General features: G+C 49.2%; 1 protein-coding gene across 23 annotated transcripts in view; it reads left to right on the top strand.

Moving 5' to 3' along the window:
• Positions 1 to 6,174: 6,174 nt before the first annotated feature.
• The window catches only part of NFASC (neurofascin), a 179,283-nt gene continuing 160,166 nt past the window's right edge, over positions 6,175 to 25,291 (top strand). For 16 of the 23 annotated variants that reach the window (XR_012375769.1, XM_073884404.1, XM_073884412.1 and 13 more), the window contains exons 1-2: positions 6,222 to 6,306; positions 19,804 to 20,068. Coding sequence is in view for 18 of the 23 variants with exons in the window: in XM_073884404.1 (XP_073740505.1) it covers positions 19,860 to 20,068 (209 nt within the window). In the remaining 5 variants the exon portion in view is untranslated. Of the gene's footprint in view, positions 6,332 to 19,803; positions 20,069 to 25,291 lie in introns of all 23 variants that reach the window. The other 7 variants (XM_073884408.1, XM_073884410.1, XM_073884411.1 and 4 more) reach the window with 4 other exon arrangements.

Consider the following 25,291-nt stretch of genomic DNA (forward strand, 5'->3'; position numbering starts at 1 on the left):
AGGAATTGTGTTTAATCTGGGTCTTAAAATAGTAGTACACCACAAAGTTAAAATGAGTGAGAGGGTTTTGGAAAAGAAGTTGTTTAATGTATCTTACCCATTTGATCGTGATGACACGGATGCCTTTGTGCTTAGCAATGACGATCACTCTGAAGGCTACTCATACAGATAGGTTTGCAAGACAACGGCAAAAGAGAAAGCTCTTTTAAATTTTTTAAAAGTTTTATTTAGTTAAGGAATCTCTACACCCCATGTGAGGTTCGAACTCACGACCCTGAGATCAAGAGTTGCATGCTCTTCCAACTTAGCCAGCCAGCCGCCCCATTTTTAAATCTTATTATTATTTTTTTAGTTTTAAGAAAAAGCTCCTTTGACAAGGGTTTTCTAAATGCCAGGATTTCCTAGCTGGGGAGGGACTGTGTTCATTCTCCTGTTTGGGGACAGGAGCAGAAAGCAACCTGCCTGGAAGATCAGTCCTTAAAGGCCCCTGGAAAACCGAGGTCTCATACATTTAGAGAGAGAAAGAGTCTGAAGCTGAGCTTGTCTTCTTCCCAGCTGGCTGGTGGGAAGTCGGAGAGAGAGAAATGTACACTTTCCCTACTATTGCTGGTAAACAGGTGGAGGCCTTCCACTGCAGTAGAGAACAGCTCCAAAAAATCCTTCTCTAATACACTGATGCAGATGCAATTTGCTCCAACTGATCATTGCAGATAGTCTTAAAGGGGAAATGTGCCCTGTGTGACTCCACTCTGCCTCACTCGGAGCAAGGACTGGGCTAGGACACACACCTAGACTCGGGGCTGGCTACCTGCTGTTCTAGGGCCTCTCCTCCTCTCCACCTGCCTCCCTGTTTACTGCCCAGTCTACTGGGAGTGGAATGTCACCTGCCTAGGGTAGAAGACTAATTCCATGTACTGGGAGGGGGGGGGCCTGCATCTGGGAGCCAACAGCCTGGTGATCAGAAGCTCAGTTCTGCCTTCAGCAGTACTGGGCAGGAGGCTAATCCAAAGGAGACTTTATTTTTTATTTTTACATTCCAAAGCAGGAAGTGGGGAAGCAGGTGGAAAGAGGCTCTCTAGCCTAGAACTGGGTGGGGGGCAGAAAAGGCTAGGTACCTAAGCATGTGCCGGATGTGGGGGCAATAATAGGGCTGGGGGAAGCATGAGGTCTCCATCCGTATGGCTGTTGAGGACCACCAGCACTGTGCGGGTGGCCAAATGGGAGAAGGATCAAGGGCAGTCTCCTGGTTCCTTCCCTCCTTCCCTCAATTCTATATATAAATTGAACTGTGATCTTCCCTCTTGGCCTATAGGGAGCAGGGAGGAGATGCTGAGGGAGAGACAAGAGGAGAAGCTTGTCTATCATCGCTTGTATCTTCTTGGAGAATCTATCAGAAACCGGGGCTCCCTGGATGCTTCTCCCATCAGCTCTCTCTGCACCTGCCTTCCTGCCCTCCTGCCTTGTGAGGGACACAGATTCCGGGAACTCCTTCTATTGTCCCTTTGCACATGCTCTTCACCTTGCTTTCCTATGTTTTCATCCGCCCACCTTGCTGTCACTGAGTGTGGCCATCACTCTGCTCTTGTTCTTCCTCACGGTGCCGGAACTTCTTCCCTACAGCACTTATCCCCAGTGGGTCAGTGTAAGAGAGTGTGGTGAACTGGGAGGGGGGCACACTCTGGAGTCTCTGAGATCTTTGTGCAAATCCCAATTCCACCCTTTACCATCTTTACAGTTAGCAGCAGCCCCCAAGACCACCCTCACTTCTGACATCACTCGCAAGCTTGGGCATTCTCAAGACCACCGTCAGGTTCTATGAGGTGCTAGTAGAACATCCAGAACTCACCGGAAGCTGGAATACCCATAGTTATGTTTTATTACAGTGAAAGGACACAGATTAAAGTCAGCCCAGAGAAGAGGCGCCTGAGGCAGAGTTTCGGAGAGCTCCACATGCAGAGCTTCCAGCTCTCCTCTCCCCATGGAGACCTGGAGACAGCACTACGTTCCAGTGATGTGTTGCCAACCAGGGAAGCTCATCCAAGCCTTAGTGTCCAGAGTCTTTACTGAGGTTCAGTCATGTAGACATGGCTAACCACCCGTGTAGCTAACCTTTATTTCCAGCCTCTCTGGAGGTTGAGCTGATACGTGCCCGAAGCGCCCACCGTAAATCACGGTGTTTGCATAGACTACCTAGCGTGGCCTCAGGCCCCCAGGTAAAGACACTTTTATCAGGCAGGACATCCCATGGGTTCAGAGATGACCTCCCAGAAGCCAAGGGCAAGGCTAGGCCTCTCTTCGGGCCAGGTTAATCCTTGACCACATCTCATCTGTGTGATGTTGAGACCTTCCTAGCCTCACTGGGTCTCTCTTTCCTCATAAGCACACTGGAGGCAATGACCACCGAACTGCCTGGGTTTTTGTGACTACTAAGTGATATAACAGATGTAAAGGACCTGGTATGTGAGAGGCTTCAGTGAAAATTAGGTCCCTCCTGATATCCTCCAAGTGCTCAGTTCTCATCTCCTATACTGGCCCGGGGCATCACTCTCTCTCTCCTCTTCCTCGCACCGCTTATACCGACTTACTTTCCCCCAGGAAAGGGTAATACCCTACACGTTGTTATTAAGCTGTTCTTCTTTTAAAAAAGATGTGTGTGCATTTTTTTTAAGTGGCTCCATACCTCTTCATTGCACAAATTAACACAACATAGCGGATCATTGCCCTCTGGATGGGCTACAGAGAACACCCCTATGCATACGCGTCTTTGTGACTTGTGCTAGTGTTTCTATAGCCTGGATCCTTTGAGGTGACACTGATGGGGTTAAGGGTCCATTCAAAGTCTTGATGGTACTGCCAAACTGTTCTCCCTAAAGCCTGTATGAAGTTAAGCCTCTACCCCAAATGCATGGAACAGCCAGTTTCCCCACACCTTCTGAGGGCCATGCGCAGGAGAGTGGCCTGGAGGGCATAACAGACACTGCTGAGGCCCGGCCCTGTCCCTCTGCATCCACTATCCCTACGCATGCCCAGTGTCCTACTGCATCTGAGACTCAGTGCATGGGGCTTTCTCTTCACTTGAGCCCGGGGTTAGGCAGGGCTTTTGCCATTGATTGGGAGCAATGACATGCTAGAGAATGTGGAAGTCATTGGTGACTTGCCATTTACCATGAGACAGGAGACAGTCAGTAGGGTTTCAGGTCTAGGGTCAACAAAGTCCATGCCCACTGGGGTTTCAGCCCGAACTCAAAATACAAACTCAGGGAAGGAAAGGAAGCAGGAAGGCCAGATGAATGTCTGGAAAGAGAAAAGCAACCACTGTCTTCCCTTGGCACCGAGAAGTTCTGTTCCTGACACACTAGCAGAACAGCCTGCACCAGATCCAGGCCTGCCTTCATCCCCGGTGTCCATCACCAGCAGGTGGTGTCGCCTGATCAGGACGGGCCAGTGGCTGGGGACACTGAGGCCAAGGAAACCCCTGCCTCCACCCCATCTGGGCATCTGGGGGCCTTACACCCCCATCAGGCCTGTACTTCTTTATGCTAAGGCCATGAGTTGGAGCTCCAGTTCAGTTTGAACCAGCAAATCACTGCATGATTCCTCTCTGCATCATCTTCTCTCTAGGACTCGGTTATCTCCGCTATTTAAAAAAAAATGAAGGAAAGGAAGAGAAGCAGTAACTAACATTTGTGCAGAGCAGTTGGTTTACAAAGTGTCTTATCTCCTTGGTCCTCACTTTATCCCCACTTTACAGATGAGAAAAGTAAGTCATAGAGGGATTAGGTGATCTGCCCACGTTCACCCTGCTGGTCAGCCAGGACTTTCCTGGAAAATCCTGTGTTTCTTCAACTCGCCCATACTGGAAGATTCTAACATTGTAAATCTAAGATTTTTAGGGCCTGCCCTAAAATAGTGAAGTAGTTTTAAGTAGGAGCCTTCAGACACGTCTGGGTTTTGAACCATTAGTTGGGCAGGTTACTTGAGCTTTGGTTTTCTCCTCTTGAATAATAATAAGGCAATATTTGTTAAGTGTTTATTATATGACAAACATTGTGCTACGTGAATTATTTTGCTTATCCTCACAACAACTCTATGAGGTAATATAATTACCCCATTTTCCAGATGAAGAAACTGAGCTTGATGAGGTCAATAGCAGTGTCCTGCACATAGAGAAACCAATAGAGATTGGAACCTGTCAAAATGCTCCAGAGAGAATCTTCAAGGATATACAACTGACAGAATCTGACAGTTCTGAACATATGGATAGAGACAACTGATGGAAAATTTAGAGTTGAATTATAATTACTGTACACAAAACAAGGAAACAAAACATGATAATTATTAAGTCCAGAAAAAAACAAAGTTTGCAGGAAATGAAAAAGTCAGTTGTGAATAGGATTTAAGTTGTCATAATAAATATTTCTTTTGATATAACCAATATCAAGATGTGACTAAATTAGGAGGTCGGGAGGGGGATAGGAAGGCTATGTGAGAGATGAAGGCAGGGATGAAAGAGTGTCTTTTATGGGGTTTTCACTATTCATCAAGAGATAATGCCTAAACCAGAAGCAAGAAGTAGCAATTTAGCATGTTGTTTAGAGATAGGGAGGAAAAGAGCCAAAGAAACAGCTCAGAAGGGTTGAAAGTGATGGCTTCTGGAGAGGGCAGAGCATGAGGGAGATATATTTTATAAAAATCTCATAGAATGATTTGACTCTGATTCAGTTATATGCTTGTATAGCTTGAATTATATTTCTTTAAAGAAATAAAAGGAAAATAAGTAAATTGCCCAAGCTGACCCAGAGCTGACGTTGTGGAGGTGGGATTTGAACCCCAGCAGGCTGCCTCGGAGCTGATGCCACAGCCATTGTGCAATACAGCCTATAAAATATCTATGTCCTAGTGCTGTAAAAAGCAAGTGACTGATATATACAAGAAACCCGGTGGCTAAGAGACAGTAAGTGCTTAGAAAAGAAAAATTATTTTCTTTCTCCTGTTGAGCTAGCCACGCGGACACTTCCGGTAAGGAAGGGAGGGGTGTCCTGCCCTGGGTTCAGGCCTGAGGGGCCCCGGTGCTCTGAAGCACCTTTCTCTAAGCTAAGTGTCCCTCCAGTGCCTGGGGACAGTGTCATCTGGATGGGGCTCCCCAGTTTCCAGATTCTCCCCTTCAGAGAATTTTCCAACACTGTACATTCCCTCCTGCCTCTCCCCAACGGCGTTGACCACACACCCCCAGAAGCCCCAAGACTGGCTGCTACAGGGCCATCCCAGGGCCTGTGGTCAGAGGACTGTGTGAGGTCAGGCTGCCGGAATGATGCTGAGAAAAGATTCTGAGTGAAATCAGATTGTTCACATAGACGAGGGTCCTGCAGAAACTTTTGCCCAGGGTCCCTGACGCCCACCGGCAGCTATGCTTTGAGGCCCTGCCGTATGGACCTTCCTCTGTTTCCCATGACATGGTCCTTATCCAATAGCTCTGATTGCAGGTCTCGAAGCAGCCAACGGAAGACGGGAACATTTTGTCAGTTACCTGGAGGACTCTGTCCTCAACTTTTCACTGTTCAGTGGAGGAGGACACTGAGGAAGTGTCACGTCCTTGTGAGAGACAGTCACGGTGCCAGGAATAACACTGAGATCTCTGGCCTCCCAATCACTGGATTTCTTCCACCCTATCTCAAGTTTGGGACGGGGCCTGGGCCCCAGTAGGGCAGAACAAAATCTCCCGTTTTTAAACGACCACGCTAGCCCCAGCAGGAATCACAACTTTCTTACATCCCCAATTCGGGATCCAACAATTCTTCAGTCAACTAACATCCCTGGAGAGTCTACCCCAAGCAAGCAAGCCTCCCTGGGAACACAAGCTCTCCGACACATTTCTGCCTCCAAGAAGTCACACAGTCTGACGGTGGAGGACGGGCATTTACAGGACAAAACCGGATACCGCGAGGGCTTCACGGACGCTCCTTTTCAATGCCGGTGGCTGGGTGAGAAGAGGAAGCAGGAGCTTGTCTTCCCACGCGGCGCAGGCCTTGCGAGCCGCTCCCGGACGCGCCGGGCGCAACGGCGCCCGGAGCATCTTCCCCCGCCCTCCTCCGTCCGGGTCCCCGCTCGGCGCGCGAAGGGAGGGGCGCGGGGGCGCGCACGCAGGGTGGTGGGGGCGCGCCGGCCGCCCGGGGACGCGCACGGGCTCTTCTCTGCCCTAATGCGGCGGCTGGCGGCGAGAGGCGCTGCAGGGGACGCGGGAGAAGTGGCGGCGCCGGCGGCGGACAGCACCGACTGCGCCCAGGGCCGGAGCCCGCGCCCTCCGAGGTAGGCGAGCGCGGATACCGGAAAGGTGAGGGTGCGGTAGAACGGGGGTCGTGGAAACCCGTCTAGCGACACCCCCTTGTTCGCGCCCTCCTCTGCCCGTCTCCATCCCCCGACCTGTCCCCATCCCCCTCTGACCATATCCCCCTCCCTTCTCGTCTCCACACCATCCCCTGCCCAGAGTCCATCCTGCCCAGAATCCATCCCCGTCCCTTCTCGTCTCCACACCATCCCCTGCCCCGAATCCATCCCCAGTGGGGTGTCTGCACCCCCCATTCAGCTCCCACCCCCCTACCTACCCCAGCACCCTTAATGTCTCATTGGCGGCCTCCCCTCCCCCTTCCTGCATCCTCGACCTCTTCCCCTTGCCTTGTGTCCCTGCCCCATCCACAGCCCTGCCCTTACACCTGTTTACCTCCGCGCCCCACTTTGTCTAACCCCATCTTTCCTACCCCTCCCATCAGCCCCTCTCCTTGGCCTCCCCTGTCCTCATCCCCATCTCGTATCCCCATCACTCCGTGTGCCTGTCTCTCCATCTGCTCCCTCAGTTTCTGTCCTCCCCAGGTCCCCCTGCACACCCTGTCCCAGCCCCTTCCCAGTTCTCTTGGTTTCCTTCTGCACTGTAGTCCCTCTCAAGAACCCTCTCTTCCCCTCCTGGGCTGTTAGCTGGCCTGCCACCACCCATCACCTTTGCCATTTGCCCTTCCTGGTGCTCTGTCTAGCCACACGGATTGTACTGAGCCCCCATCACCTGACAGCGGGCCCTCCTTCCCTGCTTGGGGAGGCCTAGGGCTCCGAAGGCCCGATGTACTCGCAGTTGCGGGATCCACTTATAACCCCTTTCTGCATGTTTGATCTAATTCACGGTTTGGGGGTGACGGATGCTGGGGGCTAGTAGGCCTCTTATGTTCCTCCTCAGCCACCCTCTTCCCCTAGCTATTCAGGTTTGTTTCCTAGATGGACTGGGGGAGGGAGTGCTAAGCATAGGGAAACTAGGTTGGGCAAGAGGCAGGGTCCAAGGGAATGGCGGAGGGCCTCTTCCTGGTCTTGTTCTGAGCCCTGGGATGCAAAGACCTGGATGTGGAGCCCCACTGGAGGGTTGGAGAATTTTGGATTTTAGAGAGAATTCTTCCTCAGCCTCCAAGTCAGCACTTTGGCATCAAGCGCTATCATGAGTGTGGCCCATGGGCTGGGCTGAGAGAGGGCAGAGTGCTGAATCACCTAGACTCTGGTCCCCATGGCCGCCCCTCCTCTGCCCTGAGCCAGGTTCTGCTCCTGAGTCCTTCCTTGGCATTTGGCAGTGGGCTGTGTGTGTGTGTGTGTGTGTGTGTGTGTGTTGGGCAGAGATGCCTCCTCCCTCAGTCTGGAGGAATGGATGACAGTGCCCCTTTCCAGCCTGTCTGTCTGCCTGGGATGAGGGCCTGATGTATCTTACCTACCCTTGGAACTGTGATGAGCCCTGCTGGGGCCCAGTCAAAGGTCCAGAAAGGGGGCAGACTGCAGGCCTTTGAGACATGGTTGGGCAGGAGTTGAATTGTTTGTATGGGGCCAGAGACTGGCAGGTTCAGAACCCACCGAACTTGAGACACGAGTAGGAGAAGCCCAGGGAAAATGTGTGTGGTGAGTGGAAGCTCCCGAGGATAGGGGCCATACCAGCTGTGAGAGTGGGGAGCCAGAAGAGGGAAGGCAGAGACCTGTCGTCCTCTCTGGTTTGGGGATGGTTAGATCTGGTGGAATTGCACTTCAGGAGGAATTGAAGGAAATGCGGGGGGGGGGGTGTCATTCTAACCTTTTGTCTTGACCAAGTTGGCACTTCTTTGTGTGTGTGTCTGTGTTGAGAAAACTGATGGGTTTTCTTTTTTTCTTTTTCTTTTTCTTTTTCTTTTTGAGTCGCACTTCTGAGGGGTTAATATCTTCCCCTTTGGATTCAGCTGAAAGTGTGTGTGTGTGTGTGTGTGTGTGTGTGTGTGTGTGTGTGTGTAGATAAAGAATGAGAATAGCACAAATGAGGAACGAGACTCATTCACATTTAACCCCACAATTGAGTTTGCTCCCTCGGACAGGGAATGGCAGCCCAATTCCTGTCTTGGGGACTTCAGCTAAATCCCCAGGGCTTAAATTGGGGGTTAAGAGCATATTGCTGATGGGTTCTGTCCCATCTCTCTGAGTCCCTCACTTTAGAAATCCAAGTGTTTGGACTCCAGCTCACATGCGACAACCCTGAAGGGGACTTAGGCACTGCCTGGTGGGGGCGGGGAGGGACGTGAGTCTAGGGGGATGGCTGTCCTACCCTTTGTCACCTTTCTGCGCCCCTTCCCCTCATAGGGGGCGGGGCGGGAAGCTGCCCCAGGCGTTTCCTGGCCCGGGGAGGAGGCAACACCTGGAGCTGTCCGGGAGAGCTGATTGGATTAAGGTTCTGACGTTGAAATGCTTGATTGGGGCTGCAGTTACGTGGGGGATTCTGATAACAATGTACATATTTTGCTGGTTCTGCGCCATGAATCTCACCCCACATCCCTTGTTTGGCATCACAGAGGCTTCGCAGAGATAAACCAAGGCACATAGAAAGACGAGCCGGCTCCCCGGAGAGCTGGAGCGAGGTGTAGCGAGCTCCCCGTGGGCTGAAGCAGATTGGCTTCCGGGGCTGCTGCGTTCAGGGGCACAGGGAGGTGGCTGCTCTCTGGGGTGGGGGGAGTTCTGGCTTGGCTGTCTGAGGGGGAGGTGCAGAGGGAGGTCCCTTTCGTGCAGTGACCGAGGGACAGAATTCCAAGGCTCCCGTCACTCTGTTGTTGCGTCGTGTTCTCTTCCCTTGGCACCACTGTCCTCCAAGACCATCCGAGAGCTGGGATGTGAGGACCATCACCTAGTCTTTAGAAAAAAGAAATCCTTAGGACACCAGAAGGCCAGAAGCGGGGGAAGCAGAGTTCAGTCCTCAGTCTGTTTGGCCTGGAGCACTGGGGGTGCGGGGTGGGGGTGGAGAGAAGTGAGAAGAACTTAAGGCCGGCTACATTCTTACTTATTTAGCAAATACAAATGAACCCACAGTGTGCTGTTCTGCTCCGCGCAGGGATTGTAGGGATGAAAGGTGAGGCAGCATCTGGTCTTTTAGAGCTCCCAGCGTCATGGGAAGGAGAGACAAGTAAACAGACAAATGCCTCAGATAAGCTTGAGTGAGAACATCCCGACAAGGATGTTGAGAGGCGTGGCCTTCATCCCCGTGGTATCCGCCCCCTCTCCTCCAGAACCATGGAGACGACTGGGTGATTCTTTCCAGAAGAGTAGGTCAGGCCTGGCCCTGAAGTTGACTAAGGTTTTCCTTGTGGTCTGGCTGTGCTTAGAAGGTTAGAGAGAGTCAAAGGAGAAGAAGCCCAGTCTGCCCTCCGGGAGCTGACTATCTGATGGGGAAGCAGCAAGTAACATGCACAGGTGCATGCTCAGAAACAGGATAAGTAGGAAAATCAGGAGCTCTGGTATGCGGGGAAGGGTCTTGGAGTCCTGGGGAGGTCAGAGTCAGGTGGGAGTCGTCAGAGAAGTCCCGACTGGGGAGGGGGGTGGTTTTGAAGTTACACTCTTGAGCACAGGTCACCATGCACATCCATATTTGAACTGGGAAAGAACGGAAGGATGGGGACACTCTGTCGTATCTGTCTGAGGAGCACCCTTCTTCCCTACACACTAAATTTAGTTCATTTCATTAGTGTGTCCTGAGTCTTTGAATATATCCCAGGAATTGTGCTAGGAGTTGGGTATATGAGTGAGTTGGAGAGACAGAAACGAAAACAAATTAAAATTCAGTACCAGAAACGCTATAACAGAGGTTAGGTGAGTTCCTGGCATTGTAGGAGCATGGCTGAGGGGTCATGGTAGACAGTAGGACCTGGAGTGATTGTATTCCACTGTTTAGATAGACCCTGTTTTGGCCAGAGCAGCTTGATGTCAAACTTTTGAGCATTTGCTCAAAATGCCCAGCTAGAGCCCATGCCTAACTGCAAGGGCAGAGGTTGGATGCATATGGCTTGGTCCTTGGGACTGTAGGGGAGGGCTCTGGGAGCTAATGACTATGCTGCGTGCTTGAGTAGGCACTTCCAAAGCTTTGCTGACCTGGAGCACCAGTCAGATTGTGCCAGCCAACGTGAGAACTCTTGAGCCACTCTCCTTTCCTTAGATCTTGAGGCAGGCCAAGAAAAATAAAAGTGTCATACTATAATAGTCATCATTACAGATTGTTTGCTATGTGCTAGGCACTCTACTATGTGCTTTATATGCATCATTTCATTTAATCTTCATAAGGGTTAACCCTATAAAAAAGTATTGTTAGGATTCTGGTTATATATATATATATATATATATATATATATATATATATATATACACACATATTTGATTTTATTTATTTGACAGAGAGAGACACACAAAAGAGAAGGAACACAAGCAGGGGGAGCGGGAGAGGGAGAAGCAGGCTTCCCACTGAGCAGGGAGCCTGATGCGGGGCTCGATCCCAGGACCCTGGGATCATGACCTGAGCCCAAGGCAGATGCTTAACAACTGAGCCGCCCAGGATTCTGGTTTTATAGATAAGGAAGCAGACCCAGAAATGTGGTTATTTAAGATTGAAGAACAGGTAAGTTGTAGAGCTAGAATTTAAACCTGTTTTTGTTTGCCATCGAAGCCCATGCACCTCTACTATATATTATAGGAGAGGAAAAATAAAAATCTGGGATGTTTTATCCAGTGGCCCAAGGCTCTCTAGGAAAATCTGTTGGAAAGGCTCAGTTATCATGCATATTTGAGTACCTACTATATCCTTCTGAAGGATACAGAAACATGGTTCCTGCTTTCAAATGGGGGAAATAAATGGAAACATATGACAACTCTTAGGAATCATGTAAGACAGTATGTAATTAAGTCTTCAGACCCTGGAGAGTAGAACTTAAAAGGAAGGAGTGATTGCTGAGTATGGCTAGTGGAGTCAGGGAGGTGATCCACATAGTAGAAACTACTCAGCCTTTGAGGTCAGACTTACATTCAAACCTTGGTTCTGGGCGCCTAGGTGGCTCAGACGGTTAAGCGTCTGCCTTCGGCTCAGGTCATGATCCCAGGGTCCTGGGATCAAGTCCCGCATTGGGCTCCCTGCTCCTTGGGAGCCTGCTTCTCCCTCTGCTTCTCTCTCTCTCTCTCTCTCTCTCTCTCTCTCCCCCTCCCCCTCTCTCCCCACCTCTGTCGCTCATGAATAAATAAATAAAATCTTTAAAAAAAAAAACAAACCTTGGTTCTTCCATTTACTAGCTGAGGAGCTGCAGCTTCCCCATCTGTAACGTGGGGATATTAACATGAACCTTGCAGGGCTGTTATAAGGATTAAATGTGATAAGGCAACGAAGGCCCCAGAAGAGTACCTGGCTGGTAATAAATACTCATCAAGGGGTGCCTGGGTGGCTCAGTTGTTAAGCGTCTGCCTTGGGCTCAGGTCATGATCCCAGGGTCCTGGGATCCGAGCCCCGCATCGGGCTCCCTGCTCCGCGGGAAGCCTTTCTCCATCTCCCGCTCCCCCTGCTGTGTTCCCTCTCTTGCTGTGTCTCTCTCTGTCAAATAAATAAATAAATCTTAAAAAAAAAAATAAATACTCATCAAATGCTAGCTGCTCTTCACAGAGGAGGTGAGAATGGAGCTGAGCCCTGAAGTATCGGTAGAATTAGTAGAAGAGGAAAGTATCCCGGAAGAGGGAACCCACCACGTATATAAATAAAAACCTGATGGGTTCAGGTTCTCTGGGAAAGAAGTGACCTGCCTCATCTGGCCTGCTCTCTCCCGGTCCTTGCAGTAAAGTCTTACAGCAAAAGGACATCACCCTGAAAAGCATGAGGGGCTTCAGTTTTACGTCTGGCCCCATCATTAACAGACCTTAAATGTGTTTCTCTCTCTGTAAAACTAGAAGATTGCTCGAAGTCTCTTGTCCCAGAAGCTCATGTCTCTGGAATTTATGTCATTGACTGATTTGTTGTCCTACCCTTCTTCTCCCAGATGTCATGCCTTGATAAAGTTGGAGCGCCTGGGGTACGGTGGGCTCATTCCCTTGGGCTGTTATGCCCTCCTCGCTCCTACAGCTCCCTTCTCTGGGAAGCAGCTGCCTGAGCATCTGCCTTCTCCTCCTTCACCTGCTCCTCCTCACTCATCCCCTCCCAGGATGGGCCAGCCCCTCCTCAAAGGCCTCCCCGGCAGCCCCTCTCCCCGTTATTATGATGCTAATCGTGTTGTTAATTTTTCTGAGCTACAGAAAGAAAGCCCCAATCTGTTCTAATGAATTTAATTAGAGAGGGGCTTGGAGGGCTTCAGAACCTCTTACCAGGATCACAATAAACAGAGTTAACGAGATAAACAGCCTGGGATCAGCGGCTCAGGGGTAGGAAGAGAGGATTTCTCACTCAGTCCTAGAATGAGGTAAGCCCCCTCACCCAGAGTTGGAGGAAGGCTGTGTGAGCTGCTGTCCGACATGTGGGCTCCCATTTGGGCTCTTTCCGCCGGCCCCACCCAGCCCCATGTTCAGAGCTTCATACCTAGTTCTGCCCTTCAGGGGCAGATGAATCTCCGGAGAAGGTCCTGTCATTGTCATCATCATCACCAAGTATTTGTTAAGCACCTGCTGTGTGCATAAGGGGTACTGCACCATCTTCTGGAGGCTCATGAGACCCCGTCTCCTCCCTAAAAAGGAAAGAAGATATGTGTTCAAATGTAAGAAACATTTGCTAATTTCAGACAGTAAATGCTAGAAAATTGGCAGGACGTTACGTTGGGCGTTGGTGATCTGGAAAAGCCTCTTGCGAGAGGAAGTACTTGAGGTCTTGAGATACCAAAACTTGAAGACTTAACAATCAGAACTCCTGGAGTAAGAGCAGGAATGTGCGGGGGACCTTTGAGTCAGGATGAATAAATGGTATGGCTTGGGTATTAGGTGCATGTAATTCAGCAGTGAGGTATGTGTCTGGGGCGATTTATTGAGATGTAATTGTAGAGGACCCTGAGTGCAGGAGTCTTTACTCTCCTAACCTGGTTGTGCTGGAGTCTCCCTGCTTTCCTTTTCCGGAAACAGCATGGCCAGCTTGGGGAAGGGCCTAAAACAGGATGGTTTTTGTGCTGAGCTCACTGTCCCGGATCTAGTTTAGGCCAAGGGGGGGTGGATTGACCAGATGATAAGTTTTGTTCTCTGATCTTGTGATTTTCTGGGATGCGAGTGAATGGCTGGCAGAACAATTCCAAGGACTCTTCCCGGTGAGAGTTCCTCCTTCTTTACTGATGCTGGCCAATTTGCCTTGGCAGTAGCATCTTTTGCAAGTATTCAGTGGAATCTTCCAGTTCCAGGGTCAGTGAGTTTCATAACTTGTCTCTTTATATTACTAAGAGTTCTCAGAGTGTGTGTATGTGCATGTGTGTCTGTGATTGTGCATGCATGTTGCCCATGATTAGTGAAATTATTCTGACTAGATTCTGATTCTAGTTTGATCTTTATTTGCAACACAACGGAACATTTGTGAGCCTTAATTTCTCCAGGTGCAAGAGAGGAAGAGTCATCCCTGTATCTTATTGTGTGTAGGTCCATAAGCTGAATGCTTTGAGAATAGGATTTTAAACATGAGGAGGTATTATAACTAGGATTTTGACAGGAAGTATAATACTGAGCTGAAATTTTAAGTCAGTTCTCTGTCCCCCTTGGAACTTCTACCTGTGAGACTAGACAACGTTTTATTTTGGGGCATCACCAAAGATGATGATGCCTTTTGTTATTTGCCAGAGTCTGTCTGGGCTTATGCATAATTAGTGGTGAAGTTAACACTGCTGTCAGCTGTTGGTTGGCCCGTTGGTCAGTTGTTGTGTTTATATGAGAGACACTTATAATACCCATTGTGTGGTATTTTTCCACACATTGGTGGTGACGTGTTCTTTATGAAAGAAAATGCCTTTGAGGCCACAGGCAATTTTCCTATGCTGACGTAGGCAAGGACAGGACAGAAACTAGATCTCTTTCTGATCATCATCACACACTGAGTGGGATTGAAGGCTTTGGGACTCATGTTGGGAACTAAACCAGTTCTCTGACTGACCCAAGCCCTGGGCTATGCCTTGTGGGTTTTTAAAAAATATATTATAAAATATATATAATATTTGTTGCTCCTGCAGTCTGTCTTCAAAGATTCTACTATTTGCATGGCACACTTCTAGGTGGCTTCTTGTTTTGAGAGCATCTTTAATCTCGTAGAATGTTAGAGATGGTCTAATCCAAGATCATTATTTTACGGATCAAGAAACGACTCAAAAGGGCTACATATTTTGCTTGTGGCTGCATGGCTAGTTGCTAGCAAAGGTAGCTCTTCCACATACTGGACCACTGGGAACTTTAAAAACTACAGATAAACCTAGTAATTGTGCAAGAGGATAAGTAACTAAGTTCCCTAAAGCATTATCTAAACCAATAATGCTTTGGGATATCAGCGAAGAGAGGAAATTAATGTAGACTAAAGTCCTTTGGGAAGGTTTTGAAGTGAAGCAGGGGCTGGTTTGGGCTCTTAGGGATGGGTTGGTTTTGAATCGGTAGAAGAAATGGGCCTTTCTGGTGGGGTAAGGGAGCATAATCAAAGGTTTACAGGAGGGAAGCTGTGGTCAGGCATTGCACTGGCCAGGCTAGAGCAGTGGACGGTATAGCTGGAGGGACTGGCTGGGGCCAGAGTGCAGAGAATCTTGACCCTGACTGAGTGGTTGGCCAGGAGCATTTGAAGCTTCTTAACTGAGCTTGCTCAGTGTTTGAGAGATAGTTCCTTCTGAAGAGGTGTTTGGGCAAAGGGGAATGCTGGAACTTTCTCTTGGGTGCTGGGCAGGGAGCTTGCTGCTGTCCGGGGTGCTGACCTGCCTCTGCAAGATTTTTCTCTCCGATGATGCCAGGTTAGAATGTAAAGCCAGAGAATGTTTAGAGCAACCCAAAGGGATCTAGAAAACAGTTCTGGCCAGGACTAAGTAGTGCGTGGGCTTTCTGGCATCAGCCTAGTTTACAGCATCTGACTTTGCAGTCCTTGTAACGAAAGCAAAATTATGGATTGGGGGAACTAGTAAATGGCCCTTTTAAGGAGAGACCACGTGTGTGCACATATGCATGCTAAAATGACCCAATTTGTTGCCTAGTAAATTTTGCCTTAGAGTCTTTGTATTTACATGAGAATCTCAGCCCATTTCTTCTTTCATTGTGAGAATGCACTCCCTCTACTCACCATTTTAGAGTATCTAAAACCTCTCCAGAGGGCACCTGGGTGGCTTAGTCCTTTAAGCATCTGACTCTTGGTTTCTGCTCAGGTGCCCATCTCAGGGTCGTGAGATCCAGCTATACGTTGGGTTTGCGCTCCCCCTCCCCCTCTGCTCCTCCCCCTGCTCACGCTCTTTCTCTCTCTCAAATAAATAAATAAATAAATAAATAAATGAAATCTTAAAAAAAAAAAAACTTCTCTAGCAAACATGGAGAGAGCAACAAAAGCTCCCAGAATACCCAACTCATTAGTTCAAATGGAACATTTAAATGCTCAATATTAGTGCTTTCCAATAGAGCTTTCTGTGATGATAGAAATGTTCTGTATCTGCACTGTCCAACATGGTAGCACTGGCACGTGTGGCTCTTGAGCACTTGAAATGTGGCTAATATGAGAATTGAATTTTTAACTTAATTTAATTTAATTTAATTTAAATAGCCATGTGTGGCTAGTGGCCACTGTATTGGACTGCACAGCTCTATAGTCAGAACCCTCCACGTTTGCCACTTACCCTTGTTTATTGGTCTGTCATACCTAGACCTCTTTGACATAGAGCAAAGTGGACTTTTGAATGGGGGTGAGTTTGACACATTGCTGGGAAAGTCCCATGCTAAATCTGACTGGAAGTCTGCTTTTGGCTGTGAGTTTTGCCCTGACTTTCTTATTGTCACAGTGAAAACAACCATACATGATGTATTGTGGTTTTCCTTTTCCTTTTTTTTAAAGATTTTATTTATTTATTTATTTATTTATTTATTTATTTATTTATTTATTGAGAGAGAGAGAGAGAGAGAGAGAGAGCAAGCGCACAAGTAGGCAGAGCAGCAGGTAGAGGCAGAGGGAGAAGCAGGCTCTCCACAGAACAGGGAGCCTGATGTGGGGCTCAATCCCAGGACCCTGGGATCATGACCCGAGCCCAAGGCAGACGCTTAACCAACTGAGCCATCCAGGTGCCCCTGTGGTTTTCCTTTTAAGGACAGAGAGCATGCTCCTTGGATTCTGGCTGGGGTCCCAGGGACTTGATCCAAGACTCTTTGGAGACTTGAATGGGCAAGCAACGTAGTGTGTATGGCCCAGGAAACCTGGCTATGGGTTGAGCTGGCAGATAAATGATGTGCTATTGTGTTGGATGTTTGTGGAAATCTGGCAGAGAGAAGTTTCTGGTCTTGATCCATCTCTCCTTCTAACTCTAGGCATCTTTACATCCTGTTTATCTGATATAGTGGACATGGCCCAGGATGAGGGGTATGAGTAAATAGTAGAGGTATCAGAGGAAAAAAATGCTCAAAAATGCCGATCAGGGGACACGTGGGTGGCTCAGTCGGTTAAGCATCTGCCTTCAGCTCAGGTCATGATCCCAGGGTCCTGGGATCGAGCCCCACGTCTGGCTCCCTGCTCAGTGGGGAGTCTGCTTCTCCCTCTCCTTCTGCAGCTCCCCTTGCTTGTGCTCTCTCTCTCTCTCTGTCAAATAAATAAATAAATAAAATCTTTAAAAAAATGCCAATCAGTAAGTAATAATAACCTGCCAAAAGACTGGAGTAGAAAATTTCCATTGTGTTGGCATATGCAGTGTACATAGGTGTGCCTAACCCTATCATAAACATGCTCGATTTCCGTGGGTCTCTGGTCTTAGGCTTGGCACATATAAATCTGATTTCCTAAACCAGAGTGCATGCTTTTTGAAGACATGCCTTATAGTTTTCTTGTTTTCTCCCATAGAATCTCAATGTGCTGATAGTAATCCTTAATAAACCCCTGCTAGTGAGTAGCTCTTTGTTAGCCTGGAGCTATGGGTTTGACTCCTAGAAAATGTGTGCACATGAATACAAATAATATTTATTGAGCCCCTGCTGGGCGTAAGTCTCTGTACTTGGTACTGTGGGCAGTGACAAAGGAGGAGCAAGGATGGCTGCTCTCAGTCTAATGCAAGAGCAAAGGCAAGTACGTGTGAAAACAACACACACACACACACACACACACACGACTGCTAGAAACAAAGACAGAAGTGGTAGCCGGGATACAGAGCTGGGAGTGGGTCGCAGGGTGCTGGCAGGGGCCAGATTTTGTGTGTGTCTCTGTCTGGCCTTCTCTCGAGGATTCCCTTCTTCATGAGGCATAGCTGGTACCAGCCACTTCCATGCCTGCAAGGACAGTGCTGCCTTTATGGTTGGCCGGGCAGCTTGATGTCTCACTGGGGCTGGGCTGAGGCGGTGCTGTCCTGAGCTTGCCTCTTCCTTTAAAGAGCACTCGGGAAGGGGGAGAGGACTGTGCGGAAGGGGAAGAAACTCCCTTTTCTTCTGGTCACTGAAATGGTGACAGAGTCTAGCTCTCGAACTTCCTTCTAGGCACAGAAAGGGTTTGTGGGGACCCCAACAGCTCTTATACATGGAGCCCCATGATGCAGGCCCAGGTGCAGCTCTGGGGGAGACAGGAAAAGCAGAGCTTGGTGGCATGGCTCCCTACAGTCACCTGAGCCCCCCTGCTTTACCCTCATGGAGTATGCACTGCCTGGTGGGGAGCAGGTGGGTCGTATCTCCCAGCTGGGGCCGGGGTGGGGGACTTCTCTGGTTGACTCACAGGAAGGAGCCTATCCTTCCCCATCTTCTGTGGGCACACAAGTCACCTGGGATCTTTTTAAAGTGCACAGGCAGAATGATTAGGTCTGCATTGGGCCTGAGTTTCTGCATTCCTTACCAGCCCCCAGGGGATGCCAGTACTGCTGGTCAGCAAACCACATGCTGATTGGTAAGGCCCTGTATGTGGGTTGTCAACCTGGAAACATGCTAGTCTCACCTGGGGAGATTTTAAAATATGCGGATGCTGGGACCCACTCTACAACCCAATAACATAATCTCTGAGAGTTAGGTCAAGGCACCAGAATGTTTTAAAAGCCTCCTCAATGATTCCAGTATATAGCCCAGGCTGAGAACCACTGGCTCTCTGGATGGTTTTTCTCTTCCCCCGGATAGGCTTTTCACCTGCCTATGCCCTCCTTACCCCGAGAGACTGTAAGTGCCTCCAGGGCACAGAACGTCTTATATCAGATTACCAGTCATGCCCTACAGTCATCCTCGGTCAGCTCAGCTGGTAACAGCATGATGTGTCACCATCTAGCACTCTGGCCACTGTTCCCATGCATGTACCATCAGCCACGAAGGATCAAAGAACATGGCTGGCTTAGAGCAGGCCAGTTCTATTCTTGGGACAACAAGTCAGAGTGGGCATCCAGTGCCTAGAACCACGCCTGGCACCTAGTAAACTTTCAGGAAGTTTATATTGAATGGATGATGACTCCAGTGTGGGGTGGCAGAATGGGCACTGGATCAAGGAACTGAAGGCCAGAAAGATTAGAGGGTCCAAAGGGAGTAGGGCAAGTTATTTAACATTCCTTAGCTTTAATTTTCTTAGTTGTAAAAATGAGAATAATAACGCCTACCTAACAGGGCTATTTAAATAGAAAATAATGTCGGAAAAGGGGCTCTGTAAATGCTAGTATTACGCAGACAAGAGATTGTGTAAGAATTCATTTTTTAAAGTGGTGGGATGCAGCCACGGGTGTTGTCGCAAGCTCTTGTTCTAGCAGACCCTCCCAGGTCCCGCCACGTGTGCCTCTGTCTATAGGAACAGTGAGGGGCTCAGGGAGGTACCACACTGACCGGTCGTCTACTCTCTTGTCAAGGACTGCGCTAGTGGCTTGGCTTTTGTCATCTCCCTGATTCATCACAACCCTTGGATCGGGTGTTGTGATCCTGATCACACCGAGAAAATGTGGGCTCAGAATGGGAACCAACTTGCCCAAAGTAGGACAGCTCTGTAAGTGGCAGAGCTGGGATCGGATCTGATTCCAGAGTCTCCTCATCCTGGCTCGTTACCCAACAGGCAGTGCTGGGTTCCAGCACAGGCTGATTGATGGTCCCTTGGTTTGAGAAGCTTCCTTGTCTTGGGGGGGTCACTTGTTTTGAAGAGTGTCATAAGATCCTGGCTATCACAGAAACGCCAGTCTTCCATTAGGGAACATTAGAGTCCATGGCCCCGGAGCCTTCCGAGTCTTGGCCAACGCTGCACTGGAAGGCCACTGCTCAGAGTCTTCCTCAGGCCCCGAGGCAAAGGCTGTGACACCTTCCCCTATAGAAGAATCAGCATCTGCCCCCACGGTCCCCTCCGTGCTTGACAGAGCTACTGACCCAGCTCTCGTCTGTTTCTGGCCTATCTAGGTTTCCCTTTCATTCTGGTCCTAAAAGAAAATGGAAGCACAAAAGGGAGCAATCCCATGAGCCTCTCCTCATCCACGGGTGTAACGTCAGTGTGTTATTTTCATCGCCTGGCGTTAGTGCTCCCCTCCACGGGCGAGGTGGGGGAGGGGCCCATCTCCTCCAACAGCTTCAGCACAGAGAGGAGGTCCCAGTGTCTGCTGTCCTCCTGTCCACCTCTCTGGCTTCAGCAGTGCTGCTGTGATGACAAGGACACATCCTGGCCGAAGTCAGTCTGGTTAAGTTGTTCGGAAGAGAGGGGGGAGGACTGATTTGCACGGTTTGACCAGTTACAGAGGGATCCACCTGGTCCAGGTACTCATCTGTGTATACCTGGAGTAGCTTTATTTTTTTTTTTTAAGATTTTATTTATTTGAGAGGGAGAGACAGAGAGAATGACAGAGAGAGTGAGAGAGAGCAACAGTGGGGAGGAGAGGGAGAAGCAGACTCCCCGCTGAGCAGGGAGCCCAGTCCTGAGCGGAAGGCAAGACGCTTAACCCACTGAGCCACCCGGGCGCCCCTGGAGGCTTTGTCGGGTATCAGCTGAGACTGAATCCACACCGAGAAAGAGAACTAGAGAGGAAACTCAAGGGGCTTCACAGGCACTACAAACATATCCCATGGTGGGCTTTGGGTATAACTACCTAACGTTCCTCACTGAGATGTGACTCAGTCTCTGTTCATATCTGGTCCACATCCATCCTCTTGCTGTGTTCTAATTTGGCTGATCTTTCTCTTATGTATTCTGTGAAATTCGGTGCTGGTATATTACTTTCCTGTATCAGGGCCAGGATTACAACATCCAGAACTTTTCTTCAGCTTTATGAATTGTGCGGAGTTTACTTTTAAGTACAGAGGGTTTATCCATTGTGTTGCTTCAGTATTTTCTCTGCTAAATCCCCATGTATATTTTTAAGCCATTTTGGCTTTTTTTCTTTCTCTTTTCTCTTTGAGCGTCCCTAGGGTTTTCTGTGTCTGAGAACTCTGCTTCCTGTCTGCGGTTCTGCATGGTCAGCATGCTGCCTCTCTGGTAGGAATAAAGACTCCCAGTTAGGCCCAGGCTAAAAATGAATCCCCTGTCGCCTGGAAGACTGGTCACCGTGACGCCTTGCTGCAACACCATGAAATACCCCATCCAGCTGCAGAGGTCTGGGGCCTTAGTGCTTCGTCTTTGCCCTCCCATGGATGTGTGGCTATTCCAGCACCACCTGTCCTGTGTATCTTAGCAATCAGTATGAAGCCTACTGGGCTTCTGGGGCTAGAATGGATTTGGCTGGTGGGCCCCCAGGCCTCTGACCCTTTTCCTTCTCCATCTGGCTGCCCTCAGCCGCGGGGCGGCTGATGCGTTGTCATGCGGCATTGGCAGCTGGGGGCCTTGGTGAGATGGGCAGGTTAAGCGGGAGAGCCGAGGTTAAAGGAAATGTTGCAAAAGACTATGAATGGTGTGGGGCTGGGCCTGGCTGGAAGGTTCTGGAAGTCTGGTGTGAGAGTGGGGTTCAGGTCTGGGTCAGGCGCTGGCCCCATTCTGAGTCTGATTGGGAAAACCCTCTCTGAGCATATCCCCCAGGTTGTTTGTGTTCTTACACCCTGAGAAGTAAAGAGAGAGCTTTTAGATGGCACCCCAAAAAGTTGCAGCTGGGGCTTCTGAGAGCAAGAATGTTTTGTTTCTTAATGGGCTGGTGACATCATCCGAGGTCTACCCAGATGCTGGCGAGTCTGGGACAGACCAAAACAGGCCAACGACTACTTGGAGGTGGCTAAAGCTATTCTACTGGCTCGGAGTGTGTTTGCTCCAGATCGATTGTCAGCCTTCTCCTCCTTCTTCCTTCCCCAGGTTTGTTTTTCCCAGTTCCCATTGTGGAAAGCCCAAGGGCATGCATCTGGTCTTGGAAGGGGAAAATAGCCCAAGAGCAAGGGCTTGGGTTCACATCTGGCTCTCTAGTCACTAATTGTGTGACCTTTTGCAAATGACTTAAATCTCCTCTACTTTTCATCTGTAAACTGGGGAATTAAGTGGTGCTTGCCCTGCATGGAGTTATTAGAATGAAATTAGAAAATGCAAATGAACCCCTTTGCCAAGTAAGAAGTGGCCCATGAAAGTGAGCTCTTGATACTTCCCACCTCCCTTCCTTATAGTAGCTTCATGCTCTGCCTTACCACCTCATGACTTTGGTGAGCGATAGAAAATATTTTCGAACCTCAGCAAGGTGCCCTGCTGTGCACTAGGTATGGTGAGAATTGCAGCGGGAAGAAGCGGCCATCTCTTCTGGGACCCTAGTTGTACCTGGTACTCTGGTTGACAAAGTGCCCCAGGCACCTGTGTGTGTGATGACGATAACTAACTACACAAAGTCATAAAGGATAGATGCAAAGGGCTGGTTCCGACCACAGAGCTCTTGCAGTTTAGCAGAGAGAGTACATACAATCTATGGAGACCTGGAAGACTTCAAGGAGGAGATTTACGGCGGACCCTTGAAAGATGGAGCTCTTGGCTCTTTCTGTGCTCCAGCAAGCTCATTAGGGAGTATCTCCAAACAGGAGAGGGGCAGAGATTAGGAAGAAAGGGACAGTTTGTTATCCTCAAGACTGAATTTCCTCATTTCATGCTGGCCACACCCACAGGGAAAAAGGAGAGCAGGGAGGAAGGGTGGTTTTTCTGAGGCTCAGAGATAGTGAGGAAGCCACTATCAATCAGCACATCTCAGGACAGGGAATGAGAGTCCATTTCTCATAATAAACCATTTTGGTCCCCTTGTCTTACTTCCTCTTTTTTTTTTTTTTTTTTTTTTTTTTTTTTTTACTGAACTGTATCCTTATCATACCCCTGGCCACGCCAAGTTAATATATCACTTTTAGGCAATATATCATTTCCAGGTGAGGAAATCAAAGCACAGAGAGGTGGGTGGCCAGTTGAGGAAGTGGCACGAATCAGGGCAGAGCCAAGGCTGGATATTTACCTCCTGACTCGTGGCCTAAGGATTCCTAGTCTAGCTCTCTCCTGGGCTTCTCCTGTGATTCAGGTCTCAGCTGGGTTCTAGCATAAGGCAGCCCTGGATCTCTAGGCGGGGGATGGAGAGCAACCCACCCAACACAAGACCTCTTCCAGTTCAAGTAGCTCTGGTCCAGAATACCATGTGACCATCACTGCACACCCCCCACAACCACCACCGCCCCCCACCCCAGCTCTGGCTGGGTTTCAAGTCCTAGTCTCAACAGCCACGGGACTTGGTGGCCAGGCCTGGGAAGAGCCCATTGTCTTCTTGCATCATCCCTGGTTGTGTGGCTGCTGGTTAGCTTGCTTGTTCATTTTCTGTTTGTTTTGTGTAGGCTGCTCTGAGCCCTATATTCAGGCACAGCTGGGTAGCTGGCACCTGCTCAACCTTTGCCCTAGTCTATCCTAGAATTCTCCATGGTACTGCTGGAAGACTGCTGGCCGTGTGTGTGTGTGTGTGTGTGTGTGTGTGTGTGTGTGTGCGTGCGCGCGCGTGTGTGTGTGTGTGTGTGAGAGAAGAAGGGGGGTGACAAAGGTATAAAGCTTCCTGAATAGTAAGAGACCTCTTTCTCCAGTGGGGCTTGGTTCTGGGTTGAGACAACTAGGAGTGCCTGTGGTTTTCTTCTTGGAGATACGTGTATATTGACCATGGTTATCAGCCTCATCAGCAGTGGGAGGACAGGAGGTATACTGTGCTCTAGGCATGAGTGGCCCGTAACCTCTCCCATTCCTGGTTATTGTTATAGCAGCAATAGTCGTAATAAGGGGAGCGAGGTTAGAATAATGGCAGCCACCAGATATTCAGATCTTACTATGTGCTAGGCAATGCAATAAGGGCTTTTAATAGGTATCGTCTCACTCCACACTTCATTTATGATGTGTTTTCAGTAGCCTTATTTTACAGGAAAGTGAAGCCCAGGTACTTGAGTGGCTTTTTCCCGCGGTCTATCAGCTACTGAACTGTGCAGCTGGGGCTTCAGATCAGATCCATCTGACTCCAATCAGATTTCATCTGTTGGAGCTCTTAAACTCCGTGCTCCCGTGAGTGCTGAAAGGACACTTCCCAGCCATAAAGTCCACCGTAACTCTGGGTAGAGGCCCTATTCCCTCCTGCTGGAGTAAGAGACGCACAGGTCTGAGCTGCTGATAGATTCCTTGGTTATGAGGAAGACCTTAGTATCTCATGTCTGAGCTTAGGGAGACTTTGGGACTATTATGTCAGGTCTCCAAATTTTGCACGGGAGGAAGTGAAGCCTGAGGAAGGACCTCACTCAAAGCTGTGCAGCAACCCAGTGGCAAAGCCAGGAGTAGAACCCAGCCTCCTAATTGGTAGCCAGAATTTTCTCACCACCTGTCTATTTGTAGAATACCTTTGCTGCCCCACAACTGTCCATCCTCTGACCCAAGATGCCAGTGCGAGACAGGAGGGACGAAGGAGGGACAGGCGGAATTCTCTTATTATCATGGGGCTGCTGACTTGCTTTGGGCTGCGTAGGCTTGTGAGTTGGGGGGGTGTCCCAACTGACCCTTTCCCTGAAAATCCACCAGCCTCTGTTCTCTTATGTCTCTTCACCCACTGGTGCTCTTGGGAAGTCTGGGGGTTGTAGAGGACTTCACTCCCTTCGCCACTGCCCACCCACTGTGACCCATTCTTTCTAGAAAATTCTGCAAACCCAGTAGGTTCTGAGTGACTCTTCCCGGCCCCATGTTGGATGCACCTCCAACTCCACTTGAAGGTGGGCCGCCTTATATTTTGCTTCTTTCCCTATGAACGGTAGGCATGGGGAGCAAGGAGCGGGGGCAGTTGTCAGGTTTGTCTGTCTGTCCCTTTCTGAGGTGAAAGCTCACAGGATCTCCAGGGGTGGAGGAATTCACCTACATCAGTCACATTTAGGATGCTGATAAAAACATGAATTCAAAGATAGGGTGAAGGGCAGTTTGGGGACTCACCTCTGGCTCTGTCTTTGTCTGCCCATGAACCCTCTGGAAATAGTGAGAATTTCCTCATTTCCCAGAGGGACACACTGAGAGACTCAGAGGGAAAAATTCATCCTGGAGACTTCAGCCTCTCCCTGTCACCCACTCTGTCCAGGAACTAACCCTATCTTAGGTCAGCAGGGACTCAGTGAGTTGGAGGCAATCCCCTTTGTCATTACTTTTTCAATAATTTTTATTCAAGTAAAACATGTAGTAAAGTACACAAATCCATACTTTTTATTTCTTAAACATTAGTTTTCTGGTTATAAAGGTGAAAAACAACAAGCCACGAACCAGAAAGCCTAATCACTTGGAAATGACAACCATTAAGATTTTGTGTCTGTGCTTTCAGTCGGTCTTGTTCTGATTAGAGTGTCGTTGCTAACGCTGGCTGTAGAGGAGAGAGGTGATAAGGACGGGGGGTCACGGAGGGTCCTTTGCCCTTCCCCAGGACGTTTCACTGCTGCCAGGCTATAGCCCAGC

The sequence above is a fragment of the Callorhinus ursinus genome, unplaced genomic scaffold (genome assembly GCF_003265705.2).
Source record: "Callorhinus ursinus isolate GAN/ISIS: 27379988/994484 unplaced genomic scaffold, GSC_fseal_2.0 scaffold57, whole genome shotgun sequence".
NCBI lineage: Eukaryota > Metazoa > Chordata > Mammalia > Carnivora > Otariidae > Callorhinus > Callorhinus ursinus.